Source organism: Cyprinus carpio, chromosome A9 (genome assembly GCF_018340385.1).
Source record: "Cyprinus carpio isolate SPL01 chromosome A9, ASM1834038v1, whole genome shotgun sequence".
NCBI lineage: Eukaryota > Metazoa > Chordata > Actinopteri > Cypriniformes > Cyprinidae > Cyprinus > Cyprinus carpio.
Window position 1 is genome coordinate 22559051 of NC_056580.1, and position 25647 is coordinate 22584697.

Below are 25647 nucleotides of genomic sequence, written 5' to 3' on the forward strand. Positions count from 1 at the left end.
TGAAGTTGCTTGTATTATGCAGTTCTGTGTTCGAAGTCCATTTGTATAATTTGTGCTTTAGTTCGGAGCACATACACTTAATGAGGCATTCCATAAAATGGGTGCCTCTTCTATTATGAAAAGGCAGTTTTAAAATATTTTTAGAGTTTCAAATGTTCTATCAGACAAAGAATGTCTTGAAATAAATTGCATAATAATAAATTGCACTTTGCCATTTTTTGCCAAATTTAATATAAGTTGGGATATAGCTATGCCTTTTAAAAAATAACAAGGTTAAAAGTTTTGCAGTTCATTTCGCTATTGCTAGATAATGAAACTACAAGGTGTTTATTAGAAAGACAATTTAATGCTGATATTTCTACCAATATCCAGTTTTCAATTATCAGTCCTTTGCTGTCCTGGTAACATAGTGGATATTTTAAGATCGCCCCCTACTGATTTTTTTTTATTTATTTATTTATTTATTTATTTATTTATTTATTTATTTATTTATTTATTTATTTTTTTATAAAAGATAAAGTTATAAAAAAGAGAAAACATTTTCTTGTCCTTATTATATGCTGAAAATATGTACAATTTTGAATCAATTTAATTTGTGGGGGCTATGACACATAACCTGAACTGGAAACACAATTTCTAGTCTATATATATGTAGAGAGAGAGAGAGAGAGAGAGAGAGAGAGAGATTTTTTCATCCTAGTGGGAAAGAACACACATACACACACTCAAAAATAAATAAATATCCTGCATTTATGTGTAAAGAAAATAGGTCTATGATAACACAGTTGAAGTTAGTATCAGCTTTTCATTGTTTACACGTGTTCACAAAGGACACAGAAGGCACTATAAACAATGCATGCTTTGTCCACCCTCAGCTCGCTATCAAATACAGTAATGCAGTGGCCCCTATAGGTTACCATCTGCACAACAATTATGCATATTTCTACCCTCTCAGTTTACAATTACCATTCAAGTGTTGCTGAGATCCGCTGTTAGTGACTGGTCTCGATTTAATGACTTCTTTCGATTTACGAATGAAAACGCTGAGAAGAGTAGTAAAAGATTTCCCATGGTCGCAAAATCGTTCATGATTAGAGAAGCAACGAGACGATTGGACCTTGATTCTGTGCAGAATCAAGTGCTGTCCGTGGTGCTGAACTCCGGATCCGGCGCTGTCCGCTCAACGGTGCTGAACTCACTGAGGCGACCTATTGAAGATGAAACGCTCCTCTGTTCTCATTCCTCTCCGCACTCAACTTAGTAACGCTGTCTCAGACGATGCTTTTCTCTCTGCTCCGGCGGCGCGAGCATCTCCAGTGTAGATAAACTTACTTTCGCACTGGGGAAACGTAATGATATCGAATCTATTCTCGTTTACTAACTTGACATCAAATTGTTTTCTCGGCGGATGTGCCGAAGACCAAATGGCGTTATACTGTTCCACCTGCAGTATTTGGGAGTTGATATAAATGCCGCGGATGACTAAATGATCACGAGAAGGAAGTACATTTGTACAGATGTTTTGGATCTTTTTTTCCCCTAACCCTTCCTTTTTCATATTCTGAGAGGTCACTTAATGATCGAGGAAGGATAACTGCGTTTCTGGATATGTCATTTCTGAAGTGGGCATGATCAGCTTTAATTTGTAAATATTATAGACATTTGGATTATCTGTTCTGTTGGAGTAAGCAAATATTTGGAACAACTCGAATTGGAATGGTTGTTCTGGTCTTATTATCACGAAGGTGCACTTGCTCGCTTGATTACGATTCCAACAAAGTGGAACCAGACATTTCAACGCGGTAAGTCTAGTACAGCCGCTAGGTTAAAATGTATTCATGCTCATTGCAATACTTCAATGCAATAATAATTATGACCATGATAATATTAATTATTTAAAATGCATTCTCTTTACATTCAAGGCAGGCTGTCTCTGCACAGATGCATTCAGCAAGCCAGAGGCAGTCATTTTATTATAGACTAGACGTATTTTCAATACTAGACTATCTTTCAGTGTAAAAGAAACTCTTTCTTAAGTGCTTTCTTCTGGCAGCTAGTTTTTTTTTTTTTTTTTTTTTTTTTTTATAAGTGCAGAATCTCACACTACCGTGCCGTTTTATGGTTAATTTCTCATGCTTTCACAAGTGAAGAAGCATTTGGACCGAAGCCCATTACGCACTTGTTAATAACACAGAAACCGTGTCGTTTCTTCAGGCTCTTGGAGTAGGTGAAATTCAGAGCGTACGGACATGGTCAATGCACACCTATCTGCAGTGCTATGAGGGTTTATAAGGTGGAGACCTGTTGTCTTTGATAAACAGATATCCTGGGTAACTTTGTTGAGCACTGTCTATGATGCCTGTGATTAACTGGGTTTTTTGTTTGTGTTGATTTACTGACTTTGTTTTTCGGGGATTGTTTTCCTGTACACACGCCTTTCTTTTGAAGTAATATCCTCACCAGCTCCTGATCCAGAGCTTACTAATACCAGAGCCAACACATACTGTAGGTGGAAAACACACCTCGTTTATATGAACTGACTCTTCATGGGTATCGTCGGTGCATTCTGTATGGGAACAAATGGCAGATCTTTATCAGAGATTAATCTGTATGGGAGACAGGGGAGTGCTGTAACATTGGGTGCGTTTTAACACCATCAGCTTAACCAATTAGAAATGAGTAACAAGAATGAAATCACTAACATACAGTACATGATCACCATTCACACAGCAGCAAGGGGGAAAAATAGTTGGAAAACAAAATTTCTTGACAGGTTTACAAATTGCTTCGCAAATTGTTTGTAACCCTGAACCAGCTTACTCAGATTATTTAATTTAATACACAACATGTCTATTTTGCTTTCTACATGTTTATATCGCGACTGACCAGATGTTTAACCATATATATACATATATATATATATATATATATATATATATATATATATATATATATAGAGATATATATATATATATATATGTATATACACACATACACACACACACACACACACACACACACACACACACACATACATACATTCAGATCTTTGAGAAATGTTAGTATTTTATATTTGTAAATAAAATATTTTGTATAAAAAGTATTTATATTTGTAAAACCAGCATTCCAATATTATTCTGTTATGTAATTCCTATACTTAACATTTGCAATAGAAATGCTTATGACTAAAAGTAAGTTTGACTACCACAACAAATTCATACAGAACATTTAAAACTCACATCAGTGTGAGTTTGTTTATACAGTTTACTGTAGGTTTGTCATATATTTCTAAACTACTCAATTATAGAATAAACACATTTTTACAACACTCCCCATTCATCCCTATACATGGTTACTTCTCTCAGCAAAATGTACGTTGATCATTAACGTATAGTGTGAGGATCTTTTTATTAATTAAGATAAAGAAAATGCATGTCCAGTTATTAAGCTACGGGTTGTTTACATTTCTTTCAGTGTCATATTTGCAGCATGGAGACTTACAACTTAAGGGACCTGAGACACTCTCCTTGAATGCGTCAGATTGCCGCGGCGAAGGATGGGCCCTTTTTTCCCGGCGATTTGCGTCGTGCTGCTCGCCCTGAACGCCGCTGTCTGGCTGGCCTCTGTCGGCCCTGAGGACTATCCCGCCGCGGACGAGGCCGAGAGAACTGCCAACAATGACATCATTTTCGATGACTACCGAGGGAAAGGTTGCGTGGATGACAGTGGCTTTGTGTACAAGCTCGGGGAACGCTTCTTCCCGGGCCACTCGAACTGCCCGTGCGTGTGCACGGAGGACGGACCTGTCTGTGACCAACCCGAGTGCCCTAAAATACACCCCAAGTGCACCAAGGTGGAACATAACGGGTGTTGCCCCGAATGCAAGGAGGTCAAAAACTTTTGTGAATACAAAGGGAAGACTTATAAAATCCTGGAGGAGTTCAAGGTAGGATCACTCTGCCTCCCAATTACCAGAATAACTAAGTCTATGCAAGTATATTAGGCTGCTTTATGAATTTAGCATTGCATTGAGTATCCCACATGCCTGTGGTTAATTAGTAGGCATGTCTTGCACTCCAACTGAAATATCAGCCATGTACAGTGGAAAATCACAAGGATATAACAGAGAATAAGCCTTCCATTATTCTCAAATTGTGGGTGGATTGTACTTTACAATGTTTGAATTTAATAATTAAGCCAGCAAGTTACACACATCAGCCTCAAGACAGCATACATGACAACATATTTCAAATCCTCGCATCATATGTCAAAATCATGAGTGAGATAGACAGTTTCAAGACCACATATAGACTATTGCACCACTATGTCCTCAAATATATGCAAGAAAATTAGGCAGTTTTATGTGTTTGTGTGGGTGGGTCCCTGCATGAGTGGAGTATGTGATATTGTGGGATAGTTTTGTGCTTGTTTTACTTTTAGAGGCTCATCATGATAAGCCCTATCCATCACTATCAACTGTAATTTGATTAGAGCTGTGCTACTGAAACAATCTACTTGACAAAGCAATCCATTTAAAACTAGTGTGCATTTTCTCTTGATTTTAGATTCAAGTTATTTATATTGATCGGAGGAAGAAAGCAAACCCATCAATCATACAACAAAGCACTAAAGCATTCTTAAAAAGACCCATCAGCTATAGATAGATACATGAATGTTGTGCTGCATGATGAACCATTTGGCCAACTTGAGATTCATAAGACGTAGGACTGACAAATAAATTTGATATTTGGTATTTCATGACTGCTTTATCAGATCTAACATGTTGTAAGCTCTTTGGTATTATGCCTCATATCAGCAGAGCACATATTTAACATAAGTATTCTATTAAGCAGTTGCAAATACTAGATATTTATCTAATAATATGTAATGTACTGAAAATAATTCATAACTAACATCAGCAGGACCCTTGTTTACTTTGGTCCATTTCCACTGGCAGGGTTGCAAATAGCAGGTCATACATATTTAATTTTCACATAACAGAAAGACTCTCAGAAGTATTCATTCTCTTAACTCACATAATGATTTTAAGATACGATGTCAGAGAATTGAATCTGCAACACCAGGAAAGCGATTGATGAGATAACAACAGTAAAAATGTTTTACTTTCACCCACAAAGCTCATTTCCAGGATTAACGTGGGCTGTTTCAGCAAGTGCAAACTCTAATATAAGTTTTAGATATCAACGAAGGGCAAAGCAATAAATCATTACACACAAAATTAGTCTTTGGACTCCACCAAGTGCACCTTGTGAGGTGGAAGTGGGCAGGATTGTTTCCTGCACTTGTAAGCACCATTTATGGATTTCATCTCTCTTGAGAACTCGAATTCTGTACCCTTCAGAGTTTTCAGATTCTGTCACAGTAATTTAAATAATCTTAATATAAATATTCATGTTTAAAATTGTATTAATTTAATCCATTGTGACATTTATATTTATTTATTTTTTTGTATTAAAAATGCGATATTTAGTTGTAAAGATTGATGACTGAGCAAAATCCTATTTTCAAAAAGATATTTTAAGATAAACATAAGATATTAAGGAGAAAGAACAGACCACAGGAAATGTTCTTTGATGTTTCTGATATTTTATACTTCACTCACCACATTGGTAATTATGTATTTAATCTTAACTGTAATGCTTTGGATCTTTTTCTCTCTCTCTCCAAAAAACTAAATATAATTAATATAATTTCATCTCATCTTTACATCTGATCAGGCCTTTTTAGGCAACCTGTCTCCCGACATTAAATGTATTGCAAACATTATTATCTTAAACTATATTACCAGTAGATCAAAACCAGAACAATGTTTAATATCAGGATTACAGTGGGGTGGAAAGTCTATGTAATTCACTTTCATCACTCTCTGGGTGATGAATTTCCCATCCGGCAACATCTGCTACATTATCACTCACCAGTTCTGTTGTATCAACATGGGGCTGGCAAGCTTCAGAGCTGCTTTTTGACAAAATCAGCATTTTATTGCAGTACACAGTGTTTTCTTTGAGGTGTCAAGCTATATTCAGTTCCACATAAGTTGGCCATGTCTCTCAGTAAACAAAGACTGAGTATTTAATTTTTTAGAAGCCCAACTAGTGCCAATCAAATTAGAATCTAAAGCTGGCAAGGTTAGAGCACATAATTTAGGCACCAACATCTAAGGAAACTTTTTGTGACTAACAAGAAGGTTAAATTGCATAATTGGCATTAAGGTCTCAGAGACTTTTAATCAAATCCATCTTTGTTAGGTGCCTGATTACCCGACTAATGCATGCTTCAGCTAGACATATTTGCCCATGTAAGTCTGTTGATAAAAAGATCAGGTCCATCAATACAGCAAGTTCTCCCCAACCTTGAGTGGAAGGACAACTTACGATCTTTTATTACCTCTAAAATGGTTTATCTGGCTCTGCTGATTACCTCCCGTCAAAAGAGACCCTGGTTGAAAACCCATAAACAAAGCCAAGCTAATCTTAACTAGCAGAAACCCCTTTTTGATCAGTTCTCTGCTCTGAATTTGACGTGCGCATTAAGCAAACAAGGCATCATCGCTCAATAGTGTCCAGTGAGGTCTCTTTGAATTAAAAAGCAAGTACAGCGGTCCAGCTGCGAATGGGAATCAAAGGGCATCACGGCGCTTGATAGCTGATCCAATTAAGAGAAGCTGACAGGGTAACCTTTTGTGTGGGCTACATTGGCATTTCCTCAGCCGTTCTTTAGCGAGGACTGTATTTACTTGACTCGGCAGGAGTGGGAGGAGCCCCACAGAGATATAAATCTTACACGTGGAGAAGGCTTTTCACTGTAGAATGAGGCAGATCAATCAGTCAGCAGAGCTTTTTTTGTTTCTAATTGCTGAAAATGACAGCCGAGTAACGGATTTTGAAGTGAAATACTTGAAGTGCATTATCAAAGCCATGCATGCTGACCGATGTGTAACCCGGCTTGACCCGGACAGTTATGTGGCTTTTTTAATGTCACGATTTCCAGACTCAGGGTGATTGAAAGAGCTATAGGATTTACACCAACACAACAGAGTTAATCACATCACTTCTAAAGCATGGCAATAGATACTAATACATGTCTTGATTTTTGCAATGTTCCAATGAAAGCTCAGAAAGAGCATGTTCTTATAAGCCTGTCAATCCAAACCTTGAGAGAATAAACTATAATAGCCAATTACTTCACTGCTCTGGTCCTGCACCTTTTCTTTCTGTGCTTTCTGGAGTAACAGTGTATTAGGATGCCAAACCAGCTATTTTAGATCATATTAAAAGGATTTTTTTAATAATTTAATAAATGTAATATTTTTTATAATATAAGAAATGCAAGCACAGTGGTTACAAAAAGTATTTGGACATTTATGCATCACTTAAAAGTGTATATCATTGGAATAGATCATTAATTTTTTTTAAAAAACAAGCAAGCACAAGCGCATACACATACACACACACACATTATGGGTCAGTAAGATGTGACTGTCTTAAGAAGTTAGCCAAGAGATATTCAGTCTTACTTTTTGGATTAAAATGAGACCAATCTACCTTTTAGTCACTGACTTTAAAAAGTTATGACCAGTCTTGAAGAAAAAAAAATATATGACTAACTTTTCAAAATTAGTCTAAAATGATGGTTTACACAAAAGTATTAGGCAGCACAGCTGTTTTCTACATTGATAATAATGTTATTTTGAACATTCTGTTAATTTAGGATTATTAGAATGATTTCTGAAGGATCATGATGACTGAAGTAATGGCTGCTGAAAATTCAGTTTTGCCATCATAGGAATACATTTTTATAGTATTACTGTTTTTACTGTATTTTTGATCAATTGAATGAAGCCTCTGTGAGCATCTTTTTCTTTTTTCTTTATGTTACCGACCCCAAACTTTTGAAAAGTAGTGGGACCAGTTGGTTAATAACTGCATACAATTTAGTTAGTTCTGAAAAAAATGTTTACAGATACTAATTGGTTTATGGTTTAATGCAGAGAAACTGTAAGTGTTCAAATACATTTTGGGGCCACTTTACACAAGAACAACATATATTGTACTGGCAGTGTAAGGATATATAAAACATATGGTTAAGTGGTAAATTTAGCTAATTTTAGGAGCAGTGGGTGCTTGGAGGTAGTGGTTCCTTTTCTGCTATTGTGTTATAATCCCTAAGAGCTCTGAAACTTACCCTCAGTAGGTGTTTCACCTACAGGGTTCCCCAGCAGCCGTGGAAGGGAGCCACTTCACCGCTGCACCCCCAGTCACTGCTCAGCTGCAAGTAAGAGGCCGGAGCTATAGGGTGAGTTCAGATCCCAGGCAGAAAGACTAGGGCCGGGATATGAGCTCTGAACGATCCCATCTGTGAACCTGGGATCACCAGAGTAGGGAATACCTTTGAGAGACGGTGAGCAAATTAAGATCTGAGGAAATGGCTTGTAGATAATAAAATACGCAAAATGAAATTAGACATATAAAGGTCTCATATGTGGGCAGTTTCATTGGATTTTTCTTGCTGAATCCTCCAGCATTCCGAGAAAACATTGTTTTATAAATGAATCAGATAACACTCTTGGCTGTTCAAGGTTTAGAATTGTCTAGTCACAAATATCACTCAAAGCTCAACAAAACAACAGTGCACCGGCATCTCAGAAAAGGCGGCGGTGCATTTTTCATGCTGAATATTCAATGAGGAAATGTCAATTTAAATTCTGTCAAATACAAGGCAGTGTCTATCACTGTCGAGAGGCTGCAACTTTATTAAAACAGATATGTAGAGTAATCAGTTTAGTATGGAAGCTTGTTTTCACCACAGGACAGAAGAATGAAAAAGGTAATTGTGACTTTTCATCTCACAATTTAGACTTTTTTTCTTGCAATTCTGAGAAGAAAAGTCTGAATGGCGAGATACAAACACAAAATAGCGAGAAAAAGTCAGAATTATGAGATAAAAAGTCAGAATTACATTTTTTTTTTTTTCATTCCATGGTCAAAAATAAATAAATAAATAAAATAAAAAATCTGTAGAAAAAAAGTCAGAATTACAAGAAATACATTGTGAGATCTAAACTTGGGATTGTGAGAAAAGTAAGAGTTTACATCTTGCAATTCTATGTTATGTCCACTGATCTATATATTATAGATCAGTGGTTATGTCTCACAATTCTCACTTTTTGTCCTCAGAATTGCAAGAAACATAGTAAGAATTGTGAGATATGAATTCAGAATTGCATGAAAAATTCGGAATTGTAGAATAAAAAGTCATAATTAACCTTATTTATTTATTCTGTGGCGAAAACAGGCTTCTATAGTTTATTGCTTAGAAATCTTTCAACTATAATAAGTATCTCTCTCACATGCACATACATACACACAAAGTAAGTTGCCCTCTCATCTGCATATGCTACAGTGAGCAGTAATTAGTGACTGTACTTGCAAACTCTGACACCTGTGAGAGGAAATAGCTATAAAAAGCACCTGAAATAAATTGCTTAAATTGATTTTCCGATCCAACTGCCTGAGGAACAGCATGGTTTTAATTTAAAACACTGATTAAAAGCTAACAAGTAGGCCGGCAGAAACTGGAACTATGAAATGGTTTCACCAAGTTTAATCTCATATTCCAGTTGCTTCAAATTAAAATCAGTGGTCACTTCAGTATCTTCATTTTCCCACCATCCTCTCTGTCTTGTATTCCCTGATCCTTGTGTTGTTTTAACATATTCACATAGGAATGACCTTTGCAACCCACCATGATCTTTAACATTTTCTGAAAGCATTTTGCATGAGCCTTTTAGTCACCCCTATGTCTGGAACTACATTTCCCAGAATGCTGTCAGAAAGATGCAGCTCAGCATCTGTGCTTTATATCATGAGTATCTGATGACTCAAGCTTAGTGCATACCTGTGGCACCATTAGTGAATATAAACCGTTTTAACATCTTTTTAACACTTTAGAGCCAGCATGCCCACACAATTCTGTGGTGAGGCCCCATAGAGGAAATCCTGCCATTATTTACTCACCCTCATGGTGTTCCAAACCCATAGTTTGGAATGTTTCCCAGATAATAATTTGTCTGTGGGAAACAAAATGAGAATTTCTGTTGAACAAAACAGAAGTGACCATGTCTGTCAAAGTCCAATAAGGACCCAAAACACCATAACAGAATGATAAAAGTGATTGTTCTTATGACTTGTGTTGTGAGTTATGTCTTCTTAAGCCATATGATAGATTTTTGTGACTAGTGTTATCAGTTAATAACTACTTCTAGCCATTGGCCATGAGTCGTATAGTGCCTTTATTTAAGGTTTTTTTTTTTTTTTTTTTTTTTTTTTTGGTGAGGGGGGGTGTCTAATTTTGAACTTGACACTCATGATCACTGTAAAAGTGTTATTATATGTAGACAGGCTGCATAAACAACTATTAAATCTTCTATTTTTTTGTTATACACTAGTATACACTAGTAACAATATATACACTTATGTCATAAATGAAATAATGTGTTTTTATTTATGCTTTTAATTTCCACAGATTTTGTCACACAGACTGATTAAACAAACTAACAAGCATTTTAGACATTTAACTTCTCATGCTTCACAACCATTCATGTAAAAGTCACATACACTACCGCTCAAAAGTTTGGGGCCAGTAAGATTTAAAAAAAAAAAAACAAAGAAAGAAAGAAAGAAATTAATACTTTTATTCAAAAGGGACGCAATAAATTGTTCAAACGCTATCTTAAAAAAATATATAATGGTACAAGATTTCAAATAAATGCTGTTCTTTTGAACTTTCTATTAATCAAAGAATCCTGTAAAAAAATGTATCACAGTTTCCACAAAAATATTAAGCAGCATGTTTCTTGAGCACCAAATCAGCATTTTAAGAATGATTTCTGAAGGCTCATGTGACACTGAAGACTGGAGTAATGGCTGCTGAAAAGCTCTTGAATCTTGGGTGATTCTGAAACAGTGCAGGCCCAGGCTGAAGTCGTCATTGTCCGCTGGAATAGAAAAGAGTATGCTTCCTCATTCTCTGCAGCGTGACTGATTCATACAGCATTGATGAATCTAAATGTAACTGGTCAGGTGTAAAATTAGCTAACTCGTCCTAATACTAGAGGCGTTTCCTCAGAAATGAAATCTTTTTTATCATATGAGCCATGAAGTAATCAATGTAATCGGACAACAGACCAAAAATGTCACAGACGTCCTTTTACACGTGTAACCCTGTGTGGTTACAGAATATTGTGCTCATACAGTCATCTGCCTTTCAATAAATGTTCAGACTGAGATCGCTACCTGCAGAATGCCAAATGCATCATTCAACACTCTCTCTACACCAGTAGCAACTGCTTTAAGACTACATGGGAAGCATGACTTCTCATATATCTTTTTCCTGTAAGTGAACTGCTCTATGTATATACACACACACCCACAGTATATAATGTATTAGATTGATGCATGTAGCAATGTTATAATCGCTAGAACAGGGACCTCATCACCATATGCAGGATTTGCTTGCTTTGGTTTGCATGTTAATGAGACAATAAATAAAGTAAATGAAACCACTATTGGTTACACATCAAAACGAATCGCCAGTTGCCTTGGAAGCAGTACAAAGGAAGTGAACGGAAACATTTTGAATAATTAGTGCTAAGAACTACGAGTCAGTGATCTATTTGAGAATAAATGGAGCCATTCTATGAACAGAAAATAATAATACAAATAATAATAATAGTATACACACACATTAAAATGTTTTTGAGTGAGGAAGCATTATTTGTGGATATTTCACTCAAAAACTGAGGTGTATAAGTCAACAAGGCTAATGATCAATCAGTTCCAAAAGTAAACACAAAACCTGTGCTAATTAAAAGAAAACAATTTGATAAAAAGATTGAATCCGATATTTTTTATGAAAAAAGCTATTTTTTGTAGAATACAGGGAAATGACTGGGAATACCACCAGTGTAACAAGCTGTGGGGGAAAAAATCCACAAAAAGTACAATGATCAAAACTTTTTTTCAATTCCAATGCAATTATATTATAGGCATTATATACAATAGCTACTCTACACTATACACAAAAGTAATAATTCATTTTGAATTAATGTATTTAAGCTTGACTTTTGTGTTTAGTGCATTTGAAATCCTTTTGAAGAAACAACTTAAACCAGTCTGATCCTGGTCTGGTTTGCTGGTTTTGAGATATTTTAGGCATGTGTCAGCTTATCAGTTTAAGAAACCTATATCTAGCAGGTACACCAGCTGAACATCAGCTTGGCCTGGCTTTGAGACCAGCTAGCCCAGCCAAGCCAGCTAAGACCAGTGAGCATTCTTATTCTGCTTAAACTGTATTTTTCAGCAGGAAAATGGTACTCCTTTCATGAAATGACTCTTCATTTTCCTTTCAGTTGTTTTGATTACATTTTTGTTGGATCCATGTAGCAGAATAATATATAATACTATAAGTAGATAATTCTGAGAAGAGTAAAGCCTTTACAATTAGAGTGATCTAGGCCTAGCTACACAAAGAGTCTTTTCAATCTTTTTTGTGACCATCTTGTCCTGTACCGAATGAATGCAATGAATACATTGTAAGGATGGTTTTTCAGTAGTACTGCATGTACACTTTGAATCTCATAATACCCATTTAAGACTTTTCTCAAGTGTCTTTATCAAAGTAAAAGGTTCAAATTCATTGTCAGTTTTTGAGCGAGAATGTAAATCTCAGCATTCTCTACAGTACAAGCTATGAAAACCAGATGCTTATACCCACTGCTGCCCATTGTATCCTTTTTTTGCCTTGTGTTGGCTCTACTAGGAGTTTGGCACAATTACAAATGATTCGTATGGGCAAGTACACAAGCTCCTGCCCCAATGGACCAGATGCTGTTATCAATGGAGAACAGAGGATTATTAGTGTCCGTGCCACTTACACAGTGTGGAGAGACTAAAGGGCATGACCGCTGCCAGGACAGGGGTCCTGATCTCTTGTCTGTCCTTGAGACCTTCAGTCATGATCCACACTGGCATTTACATGAGTCAGTGTTACCTCTGTGAATACAAGAAGTTCATGAATGAAACATTAGTGTGCTACAATATAATACATCACAATGTGTACATTCAAAAACAAGGTTCAAGATCTGAAGATTTTAATTTAGTACATACATAATTGTATTAATAGTAATAATTATGTAATAATTAGTTACATGTTGTTGAAATAAGTCTCTTGCTCACCAGTGTTGAATTTATTCAATCAAAAATACTTAACACTTTTCTACAATAATATATTGTAAAATGTAATTTATTTCTGTGATGGCAAAGCTGAATTTTCCAGCCATTACTCCAGTGTCACATGATCCTTCAAAATCATTTTAATATGCTGATTTGGTGCTTAAGAAACATTTCTTACTATTATCAGTGTTAAAAACTGTTGTGCTGCCTAATATTTTTGTTTGTAACAATGTAAAAATCTCAAAAAAAAAAAAAAGTCTGTAGTAACTTTTGACCAGTTTAGATAATCCTTGTTGAATAAAAGTATTAATTAAAAAAAAAAAAAAAAAAAAATCTCACTGACCCCAAATTTTAGATGGTAGTCTGTGTTGAGTTCATTGGATATACCGGAAAAGCAATGACCATTTTAGTTTGTATTATGTGCTATTTAGAGGCAGTTTTATCTGAAAATAAAATAAATAAATAAATAATTAAATAAATAAATGTGTATCATATTTGTGATCATATTTTGCCATTCCAAAATTAATAAATTCTAATTATTGACATAATATACAAAGTAAAATATACAGGTCTGTTTATATTAAGTTAAGATTTATTTTGATTGTTACTAAGTGCCACAAACTAAACAATTTGATAAAAAAAATTAAAACACATCTAGTGTTTAGATCCTGCTCACAAGCACTCATCCCAATACTTTGTAAACACAACTTGGTTTCCAAGCAGACTGATGAAAAAAACATGTTTCTGCCCACTCACAGAGTATGTGTAAAGTCAGCCAATCATATAAGAGCTTAAAGTCAGATCAAATCACAAAAAGTGCTTTTCCAGTTCTTTGTGCAATATATATCAGATAAGCGGACTATGGCATAGTCATATATATCCTATTTATTAGAACTGTCTAATTTTAACTACTGAAATTCAAAATTAGATATGTTTTATGTTATACAAACACATATATATGCTGTTTGCATAAATTTTCAATCCCCATGCTGCATAATTTCTACATTTGCATAATGATGACAAAGTTGCCTCACAATTGGCCTCTACCTGTGAATCATTAAAATAACTTCCACACTCTCTGGAGAGGAACCCCACAGTTGAGGAACCATTATTCTAAAGGACTTCTGTGAAAATAAAAACTTGAGAATATTTCAAAAATACTACTTGTTGGAGTTTAAATAAGTGCATTAATTAGAATAAAATTGTGCAATATAATAGCTGAGAGTCTGAATGTGCCAGTGGACAGTGCTGATTCAATTATCAGGATGTGGAAGATATAGTACATCAAATCACCTAGACACTTCCTTGAAAAGGTCATACCTCAAAACTCTCTGTGCGTACATAAAGGAGACCGGTGAGAATAACCAGAGAGAGCATATCGATTACTTTGAAGAGGCTGTAGAGTTCAGGAGTTTGAGAATGGAGTAAAGGTGCATTAGTCAACCAAATCGGCACAACACTGGTGTAAACTGTGACACAAATGGGAAAGAAGTACCCATTAAGCAAAAAAAAAAAAAAAAAAAAAAAAGATGTGGAGTTCATGGATGAACAAAGAATAGTTCACCCACAAAATGAACATTTTCTTAACATTTACCCTCAGGCCATCTAAGATGTAGGTGAGTTTGTTTTTGTAATTTAGCATTTTATCACTTGCTCACCAATGGATCCTCTGTAGTGAATGGGTGCCGTCATAATAAGAGTCCAAACAGTTGATAAAAACATTACTATAATCCAGAAGTAATCCATATAACTCCAATCCATCAATTAATGTCTTATTAAGGGCTGTGTGTTTGTAAGAAACAATTAAATCATGGGTGAACTACAGTATTCCTTTAACTGATAGTAATGCTAGAACACATGATTTTGTGGCAAGATTTCAGCCAAATTACAAAACTATTTGGGAAATGCAAATTTAACACTGCCCACCACTAAACATAATTTTACCAGCTGTGAAGTAGCATCGTTTGACTCAACAGCCAAAAAGAATAGACTAAAAGCATACCTGAACTGTGTGGGAAGCTGGTACATACTTACTCCAAAAGAATTAAAGCTGGCTCTGCTGCAAAAGATGCCTCTGCAGAATATTAAAATTTGTGGAATGTTAAAGTAAAACATCTAGAGTTTTTTAAATTATCACATAAAACCAAATTTCAGTGTAGGATTTGCAATTCTGCAAGACAGAACTGGTTAAGGGTCTAAATAGTTCAAAGCACAGTGTGCTATATGGGTTTAAAACTTAGTATATAGTGTATTTTAATACAGACATTCATTGTAGGACTAATCACATATTAATCTGGGCTATCTTCACCAAGAAGAATGCCCTGAACAGGATGGTCTCCGCTTACATCTGTTGTTGTTCACTGGTTAGATACTGCATCTATTTTTAAATCTGGTTTTAAAACTGGATGAATGATTAAATTTAGAGCAGAATGTAAGGGTGCATTAAATTGATCAAAAGTGACAGACATACTAAAGTTACAAAATATTTCTACTTCAAAACAACACTGTTCTTTTGAACTTTCTATTCATCAAAGAATCCTGAAAAATATTTAGCAGCACAACTGTTTTCAACATTGAGAGATTTCTTGAGCATTGAATCTTAATAATCGAGTGATGTTAAAGACTGAAGTACTGGCTGCCGGAAATTCAGCTTTGCAGGAATAAATTACATTTTAAAATGGTAAATTGCAATAATATTTTGATCAAATAAATAAGCATAAGAGAGTAACTGAGGCATCTTTACACAGCCAAGTTAAGGCTACTCTGTGCCTGCTCAAAATTCTGTGTAAAGATCTAATGCTTCATAAAAGCCAGACTAAATTATGCCTGCTCTACTCACCTCAGTCCCTAGTATTAGAGTACTGTATAAAGGTGCAATTGCTGTGTAAATGCATTTATGCTGCACTTCAGTAGCATTAAACAGTCTGTGTACAGCACCTAAATGCCAGTTCAGAAGTGCTTCTGTGCCATCTTTGCAGTGTAAATTTGGCATAAGAGATTTCTTTCAAAAGCATTAAAAATTCTTACCAACCCCAAACTTTTGAACGGTAGTGTAGCCAGAAGGTTGGAGGGATGAGTTGAAAAGGGAGACATGGAGCAGGTACTGTACTTTCATACAGTTTTTATTCAGAATAACATGCATTTATGTATATAAAAATAGGGTATTTTGAATTTCATGTTGACTTTAACTGTGATGTCTTACCTGTAACAGTCTCTCACAGTATCGTATTTCTCTGTCTCCCTAGCCTTCGCCCTGTGAATGGTGCCGCTGTGAGCCAAATAACGAGGTGCATTGTGTGGTCGCTGACTGTGCAGTACCGGAGTGCGTCAACCCAGTGTACGAGCCAGAACAGTGCTGCCCCATCTGTAAAAGCGGTAAGAACGGCCTATTTCCTATTATAGCTTTATGGAGAAGACGAAAATACCTGCAAGGTGTACTTTAGAGAATTCCTTAGACGACTCTCTCCACAATCCCAAAGGAAAGGGAATTATTCCGCTGACTGGCATGTATCAGGGTTCAAGAAATAGCAGTGAGGTGGATGTGACAGTGTGATATAAACAGACAGCTCTATGCACAGGTTGTTTAAAAAACACTAAAACTTTCTATTAGATTTTAGTATCACCAGCTAGCGAGTTCTGATTACCAATCCTCTGCTCAATTACAGGGGAAATTTGGTTCAGATAAACAGTGTCCCATTGATTAAGACCATGCTAAGAAGGATTAATTGGCCAATGGGGACTCCTCTATCTCCTGTGTCTTGATGCTCTAGTCAGCAAGGCCCGATTCCAAAATTACAATTATTGGATTCCAATGGCTCACTGGATGCCAAGGGCAAGAGATATCCCTGAGTCAGTCCGATACAGAGACACAAACACACAAAGTGTAAGCTCAGTGAATGAAAAAAAAAAATCCTTTACTTAATTTTGTTGTACCAGGTCAAAAATTACCAGCCTTTTAAAAATTACTTCTAAATCTCTCATTATGCCAAATCTCGGATTCAATCTTTTATCAACTTTTCTTTCAGTTAGCACAGGTTTTGTATTGGAACTGACTGTAGGCCTCACTGATATGAGCTTATGAACAGTACCTCAGTTTTTGAGGTAAAAAAAGTTTGGATAATTTTCACTCAAAAACTGAGCATAATGAGAACTTTATAAGCAGAATTCCAAAAAGAAAAAAAATTTTTTTAGTCCAATGCAATAATATTAAATAGCATTTTTTGAAAAAGGAAAATCCATAACATGAGGGCTAAATCAACAACCTAAAATAATAATAATAATAATACTTGTGAATTTGTGAACGTTAAAATGTCAAAATTGTTTTTCTTCACTGATATAATAGAAAATATTGTCTTTAATTACAGTAAGTGTTGGTTTTGAAAGGAACATCTGATTTTACTTAAGAAAACTTTAGAGGCATAAAAATAAGAGAGTATCTGACAGCTGTTGTTGACAAAAATAGATTTTAACAAGATAAAACTACATCAAGTTTGCAAACTGCAGCAGAGTCGTCAGTTTTAAAGAAATCTTGCCACTCTTTAGAGCGCCTCAGGAGACATGTTTGAAAATAGATTTGTAAAGAAAAATCTAATCTTCTAAGTGCAACTTTAAAATCTATGAAATTCCCTCCTTTTTCCCTTCTGGCACACATTGACCTACATTCTCCAGGATCCACATTACAATTAGAAGTATGGTGTAGGTATAGTTGCTAAATAGAGACCGGCTGTGACTTTCTGCTTTACTAGCGCAGAAAGACAGCCAGAGATATGCACACACGGATACACAAACCTCGCCTACAGCCTGAAAGAGAACTAATTCAGGCAGACAAGGCACGGTGACGAGCTTGTGGTGCTGGCATTTTAGGGAGGCTGTGGTGGAGCCCGTCCCCTGGAGGAAATAACTAAGTCTGCTTCCAAGATCTTTAAAGGGGTCATATCAGGAGGATTCAAATTTTACTTAATACTTTGAGATAAAAGTACGTATTAAATATATACAGTATATATATATATATATATATATAATATATATATATATATATATATATATATATATATATATATATATATATATATATATATATATATACCTTCTGCCCCAGTTCTGTATTTAAGTAATGTGTTTCTCACTCAAAGATACAGTATACATCAGGGTCAGGCAATATGCAGAACTGAAGATTTGGTTTCAGTTCATAAGCTGGAATTTAAATTGAATTGGCTACATACTACAGGAAGCTAAGATTGAATAACATGAAAAGGAATATAGTAAACTGTAAATCAAATAAATATAAAAGTAATGCATTCTGGAAAAGAAGCATTTTTGCAATCGGTTAAGTTAATAAAAAATATGTATATACCTTTATTCATCAGGGATGCATTAAATATTTGAATGATTTCTGAAGGATCAAGTGACACTTAAGGAATAATGGCTGTTGAATACTCAGCTTTGCACATGAATAAATTACATTTTTAAAAATGATAAACAAGGAAAACAGGTATATTAAACTGTAACAATATTACTATTTTTACTGTTTTCTGGATCAAATAAATGCAGCCTTATTTAGCATAAGAGACTTTCAAAATCATTTAAAAATGTTTTACCGACCCCAAAGTTTTGTATGGTAATGTAAATCAAATACAAACATTGGCAAACTTTTCTAGTTAGAAATGAAAGTTCTTTTAAATTACTTTCTTTTTAAATGTACCTGTTTGCTACCTCAATATAATGCAATTCAATGCAATTAAAAAACATTTTCAATTAAATTCTGGATGGCACAACAACTACTATTTAATTTTAATGGTCACAAAAACTATATTCTGACTGCTTTTGGCACAAACAACTTTACTAATTGTTTTAAGTGGGCCTCAGGGAGAAAAAATAAATAAGAATAGCAATAACAAAATCAATATGAGCACTTTAAAGTAAAACTTTTCAGAGTATTTGCACCATAATGTTAATGACTGTCCTCAAAATTCATAAGAGATTGTTCTATTCCTGTTAATTTTATCAAGGCTTTGGTTTGAAATTACATCATAAAGAGAATATATTATCTAAGAACGCGCTTGGCTATATTTGGTTGCAATTGTAGGAGGAAGAAAATAATTAGTTTGAGAGACTTTATCTCAGTTCAATCAATTCTAATAGCGTTGGTCAAGTGCTGTTCTAAACAGTCTGTCATGTAATCTCCCTCAGATTGTTCCACATGGACAAACTGAGACGGTAAATGTCAAGAGACACTTATCCCAGCACTGACGGAGCTGGCAGAGGATCAACAATGACACTGGGAATGCCAAGTCTCAGTCAATCAAAATTCAGACATGACTGTATCATTTTTTATAGCACAATTCTCAACTTCCATAAACATATAGCTCACATCTGACTCTGTCACATGGCATGTCAAAACAAAAGAAGACTGGGAGGTATCACTTTGTTTCGGATTCTCTCTTAATGAACCTCACAGGAATGCAGTACTTTTTTGCTGAAGTGAATTTGAACCGCAAAAACTCAAAAATAGCCTCAAGGAAAAGTGTGCTGGCTTGCTCCTGATTGCTAATTACCAAATTATGCATCTAAACCTTGGCACTTGAAGCAGCCTTTAAAAACCCATTTTAACAAAAACTTTGACCATCAATACCTAGCTCAGTTGCACTGCTGGAAAGTCAACTGGCCATGTTTCTATGTGGGTGAGCCAATCGTGGGCAACCATCTCTCAGTAGCTTCAGTTGTTACCATAGTAACTGCTTACTTGTAGGTTGCAGGCTAATCTGAGGGCAATGACGTGGGCCTCCACTGCAACAGAGTAACTTCACCTATGATGATGACTATGATCTGAAAATTTAAAGGTGCACAATTAATCAAAATAAAATCTCAATTGCATAAACTACAATATATTTACTACTGTAACTATACAGTTTGTATGCATCGCATGCCTGGATGAAGGAGCTACAGCACACTGTTATGTCTGTATTCATATACTAAACCATGCATTGTTTGAAATGAATAAATCTCCATGCAGAATCCATTTTAGGAAGTGCTCTGAGATTTGTTCACTTTAAGCCCATTGTTTGGTCTCTTCTTCTGTGCATTGTCAAAGCAAAGCACTCCAGGTTCACTTTATTTTCACACTTTTGCCAATATTAGTTACTATAAAAAGACTCAAGAGTTTAACTGGACTGCATTGCAGTGTGAAAGTGAAAATATTTGTCAATTACACCTTAAATGAACCATGGCCAACTGCAAATAGAACTGGCCTTTTTCACTCAGTTCACTTTTGGGACCTTCTGTGAAGAACCGTAAGAGTCTTTGTTTAGAGACAGAAGTAATCACTTGGTGGTTTTAGCACTCCCTGTTCAACATTAGATCTGTGGTTTCAAAGTAGTCAAGGTTTTCCACAGTCTGTACTGTTATTGGACCAGTTTTATTATTGTAAACTAAAACTATTGAAAATCATTTTTATATAAACAAATGCATCAGGACATTTTAAACTTCAACCCATCGCTTCTGGCTAAAATATGAGTACTCTATCCATAATATTGCTTTCTCATTCTAATCCTTTTACTGGCAGTTGTGAATTAATAAAAAAAAACTGCATCTTACAACCTTGTCGCTTACACGATGTGAAATTATATTGTAATCAAGGACTTGATCTTCTTAATAAACCAGTAGTCTTAAAACAGATGTCTGGGCCATTAAGCAATGGCATTGAGCACGATCTTATCCGTTTGGTACCTGTCCACCTGGCCAAGGTGTCCTTGCACTAGTGATGCTCTTTTCTATAGGATGATGAATAACTGCCGTTGGCTAGGCTAGTAGTCACGCATCTCTGTTTCACCCCCCTTGAACGGTTGCTTTTGCACTTTTGCCAACAACTCATAATTTTTACTGATGGAAATCAAATATTTGAGTGCATGTAAGACTCCTTGAGGTCTCTTAGGAGCATGCAGAATATTGTAGGTAGTAAAGCAATTTGTGCACCGCTAACCCTGCCGCCCTATTGCAAGTCTATTAACATGTCTGTGATGTGGTTAAAAGGCAGTCTAGTTGTTTTCCCCCACAGTAAAAGGGAGGTCATGAAGCTTGAACTCTTTTTGAAATGTGCAGCACCACATACTTATACTGACATAAAGTGAGGACTATATTTTAAGGTATACTGCCACATCAAACCAGAAGTACTTTTCAAGGACTTGCTTGTCATCAAGAATGGCCTTACATATATGCTGAAACCTTGCTTCTGTAAATGATGATTTTTAACAGGTGAATACACTTCTTCAGAGCTGATGGTTAACTTATTCAGATCCCATTATCAAATAATCATAAATAGTGCATATGTTAAAAAAAAATGCTGTCTGGCCCATATATGTAGATGAAATTGCTGTTTACAAAGAAATGGTTAACAGTAGCACTTTAAAATCCTCCAGGCTCCACAGAAAAGATGTTTTGAAGTAGTACTTCACTGAGATTGAGTTGACAATTATTACAAAGTGTGAGGGGCTTAAATAATTAGTTTCCAAAAGATTCAATATGAAATATGGGCTCTTGTAGATCATTATTGATGACCAAGATCACAGTCATTATAGTAATCTTTAGTAATATGACCTAATTAATCAGTGTGTGACTTAAACTGGACTATAGTAGATTCCACTGATTGAATAAGCAGATATTCTTTACACATACCTTGACTTTTGTTATAGGTTTTGTTTTATAGTAACCACTGATTGCAGCTTCAGTCCCCCTTGAGGTCACCAGAGGTCAAGTGCTGTAACAGAGACTGTAGGCTATAAAGACAAAGAAATGCACTACTCGCAGATCAATATTAGAATTGCATTGTGCAAGTTATACAAGTCCAGCCTTTAAGAAATCCAAGCTTGTATTTTATAAATGCACACCCTGCTTTTTTACATTTGACCTATTCACATTAGCTTTACCTGCTTTCAATATTTTTTGGTTTTGGTAACACTTTATTTTAGTAACCTTATTACATGTTACATATACATACTGTAGTTATAACAGTAAATTATGCATTATTACATTCAATACCTTAAAAATAAATAACCTGATGCCTTCTTGTCAATTCCTTGCAAGGCACAAATAAAATAATCTTGAGAAACATTCAGAAAATGGTGGCTGTGCTCAGCTTTTAATGTCATGGTTAAAAAAGGCATTACAGGAATCTACACAGAGTCAGCCTATTCCACTTTTGATTTGCTGTCATTTAGGAATGATCATTGCCAATTTACATGGGTAAATATGGGCATAAATGCACAGATATTTGCTAAGCAATTATACCAATCGCTTCAGGTTTAATCCACAGCAGGCCACTAATATCTGCTCATCGGGTAAAGGAAGTGAGGAATTGCATAAAAATTAAAGTGTTCTTGTAAATTATGCTCATAGTAGACCCTTGTAATTGAAGAACACTGTGTGTTTAGTCACAATGACTTTTTTTTAAAACAGTGCTGTTGACTGAATGAAAATCTGCAGAGTTTTATAGAATCGCATTACACGGCTATTTGGAATACTGATTCTGACTGATCAGTCACAGCATCATGTGGTCGAATATTGTTTAATGACTGCTAATCTGTATATTTGACAGTCTCAGCGAACCAGACCAAACAATATAAGTAAAAGCAGCAGTTTTAGCTTGATAGAGCACAAGTCCATGGAACAGAAAACATATTTTTTAAAATTGAATTGTATTTACACAATATTAGCATACAATCTTTAAAAAGTGGAATTCATGACTTGAGAGACTGAAGAAACCATAAGATGCTACAGCCAAACATGTCCATTGTACTATTTTACATACCATATGCCAATAATTAAAAGCTTTAATTTCTTTTTGCGGGCTTTTCTCAATTAATATTAAGTGCAAAATAAAGTTTTATTTACTTGGACTAAAGAAATAATTTGTTTTTAACATCATGTGAACGCAGCAAGGTTTCAGACTAACAGAAGTTTGGGGTCTGTGAGATTTTTTCTTTTCTTTTTTTATTCTCTAATGCTTACAGAGGTTGCATTTATTTGATTGAAACACTGTAAAAACAGTAATTTGGTGAAATATTATTAAATTTAAAATACCATTTTCTATTTTAATATTATTATATGACCCCACATTTTTAAAACGTTTCTGACTACAGCTGGCCTTAACATGCTTTGTTTGAAAGAGATTATCTTAATTATAAGTGCACATATGAGTGATAAATAAAAGTGATTATTTGAAATCAGTTTGGTTTCTTAATCAGTGTACCATGTAATAAGTTCAATGTATTTATAACGGACTGTATTCTGCATAGCTCATGGTCTGCTTCAAGGCCACAATAGAAGAGAATGAGTGTAGTGTGTTTAGATCACGCATAGTGCCAGCATGACTGTTCAGCAGCCCCTGCAGCCTGTGGTGCATTAGAATGCAAAGCATCCCAGTGAGAGAATGGGTGTGTGAGGGAGAGAATTAGAGAGAAAGAAAAAGAGAGAAAGAAAGAGGAGCAAAAGAGATTTAGTGTTACAAAAACAAGCCCATCGGTGCATGGCCGTGAAAATCATCCAAACGTCTGTTCTGCCTACAGAAATCCCGCGAGTCACACTGGCTTCCCCCCCACCCCAAAGGAAGCTACTGTGAGCTCTCGCTCATTCCTGCTTCCTTAAAATCTCCTCCTTTTTCCCATGTGACAGGTCCAAATTGCTTCGCTGGAACGACGATCATCCCAGCTGGCATTGAAGTGAAGGTGGACGACTGCACCATCTGTCGGTGCCACAGCGGGGACTGGTGGAAGCCTGCGCAGTGCTTGCGCCGGGAGTGTCTCAACGGCCAGACGTCATCATAGAAACCCTCCGGAGCTGAAGGAAGGGACACAATGAGATGTGTGGCACTGCTGTCGGCGCAGGGGACGGCCCACCTTATGACAGCGAGGGACTGATTGGCAGGAGCACAATTCCTCTGGCAAACTGAGATGGCTGGACATGCTGAGATACATGGGACATACTGTACACTCAAACACATACACACATAAAAGTCCTTGGCAGAATCATAACAAGTGTCTTTAACTGAGGCCACATTTTTCTCCCGTGATGAGTTCATACTTGGGTGAACCTCATGAAAACATTTCACTCCAAAATCAAGAGAATACAATTAGAAATTATATTTAAAATAAATCCATTAGTTGTGTGTGTGTGTGTGTGTATATATATATATATATATATATATATATATATATATATATATATATATATATATAATTCTCATTTTTCATAAAAATTAACCCAAATTCACATTTTAAATCTGCCTCAAAATTATTTGAGGTTTTATTTGAGTTTTTTGTTTGCTTGTTTGTTTGTAACTCCACATTATTCACAAGGTTTCATTAGTGAAAATATTTTTAATTTATTAAATACAAGAATGTTAAATTATTAAATTATTAAAATATCAAAATAATTTATTATAAATGATAAAATAAACGAATTATATATTTTATGATATATTTATAAATGTAATCATTATAAAAGTACACATACTAATTAACTAAAATTAACCCAAATTTACATTTTACATTTCCCTCAAAATTATGGTGTTTCTATCTCTTTTATTTTTCTCTCTGTAATTGCTATTGTTCATTGTCAAAATGTCTTAATGGTCCTAAAACAGGCTTCATTGTCTTTAGGTAAAATAGTACTACTTTTGTTCGTTTGATTTTGACATCTGGACATGTTCTTGATTGAGATTCACCCACTCGTTTCATTAGTTGCTTATCCCGCTTAAACAGTGCTTGTATATTTCACGTGAAAAAATACCACCTCAGTTCTCTAAAGATAACACTGATCATTTTAGTCTGAGCTTACAGTGAGATATTTTAGCATAGCACACATTACAACATTACGTACACAAAACCACACCTCCATTAGCCCTGTACATACCTCTGTGTTCCCACATTTGTTGAGTATTGATGAGTTATATTTAGTGGTAGTATTACTAGGTGGTATGAACTTGTTCATTAAGGAACAGAATTAATGACAAGTTTGACTTTTTAATGGTTTAATTAGTGGAACAAGAGGGAATAAGGTAGATCTACACAACATGATTGGAAAATGGCCCAAGAGAAACACAGCTGAGAAGCGAAGATGATTCAGTGATTGTTCTGGATAAAGATTCTATTGCATCACTCATGTAAGAAAACTCATATGAGGATGGATTCAGCATTACAGGTGGTAAACACCTTCCATGAATAGGGTACACTACTAAAACTAATTATTATTATTTATTTTTTTTATAAGATATTCAATTTCAAATGAGAATTTTCTTCTTGAATAAATTAATATTTAAAATACATTAAAATAAATTGTAATAAAATTTTGACAAAAATAATACAGCAGTTTTTATCAATTAAATGCAGCCTTAGTCAGCATG

General features: G+C 35.2%; 1 protein-coding gene across 1 annotated transcript; it reads left to right on the plus strand.

Annotated features, from left to right (window-relative positions):
- The first annotated feature begins 817 nt into the window (after positions 1–817).
- Positions 818–24427, plus strand: LOC109088360 (von Willebrand factor C domain-containing protein 2-like). The gene is made up of 4 exons (XM_019102512.2): positions 818–1802; positions 3475–3946; positions 16499–16628; positions 23919–24427. Exons 2-4 carry the CDS (start codon positions 3557–3559, stop codon positions 24068–24070), a joined length of 672 nt encoding a protein of 223 aa, XP_018958057.1. The 5' UTR covers positions 818–1802; positions 3475–3556; the 3' UTR covers positions 24071–24427.
- The last annotated feature ends 1220 nt before the right edge of the window (positions 24428–25647 follow it).

Coding starts and splice junctions, on each gene's coding strand:
- LOC109088360 (XM_019102512.2), top strand. CDS start 3,557: ATGGGCCCTTTTTTCCCGGCGATTTGCGTCGTGCTGCTCGCCCTGAAC. Junction 3,947..16,498: donor AAATCCTGGAGGAGTTCAAG/GTAGGATCACTC, acceptor CTGTCTCCCTAG/CCTTCGCCCTGTGAATGGTG. Junction 16,629..23,918: donor CTGCCCCATCTGTAAAAGCG/GTAAGAACGGCC, acceptor CCCATGTGACAG/GTCCAAATTGCTTCGCTGGA.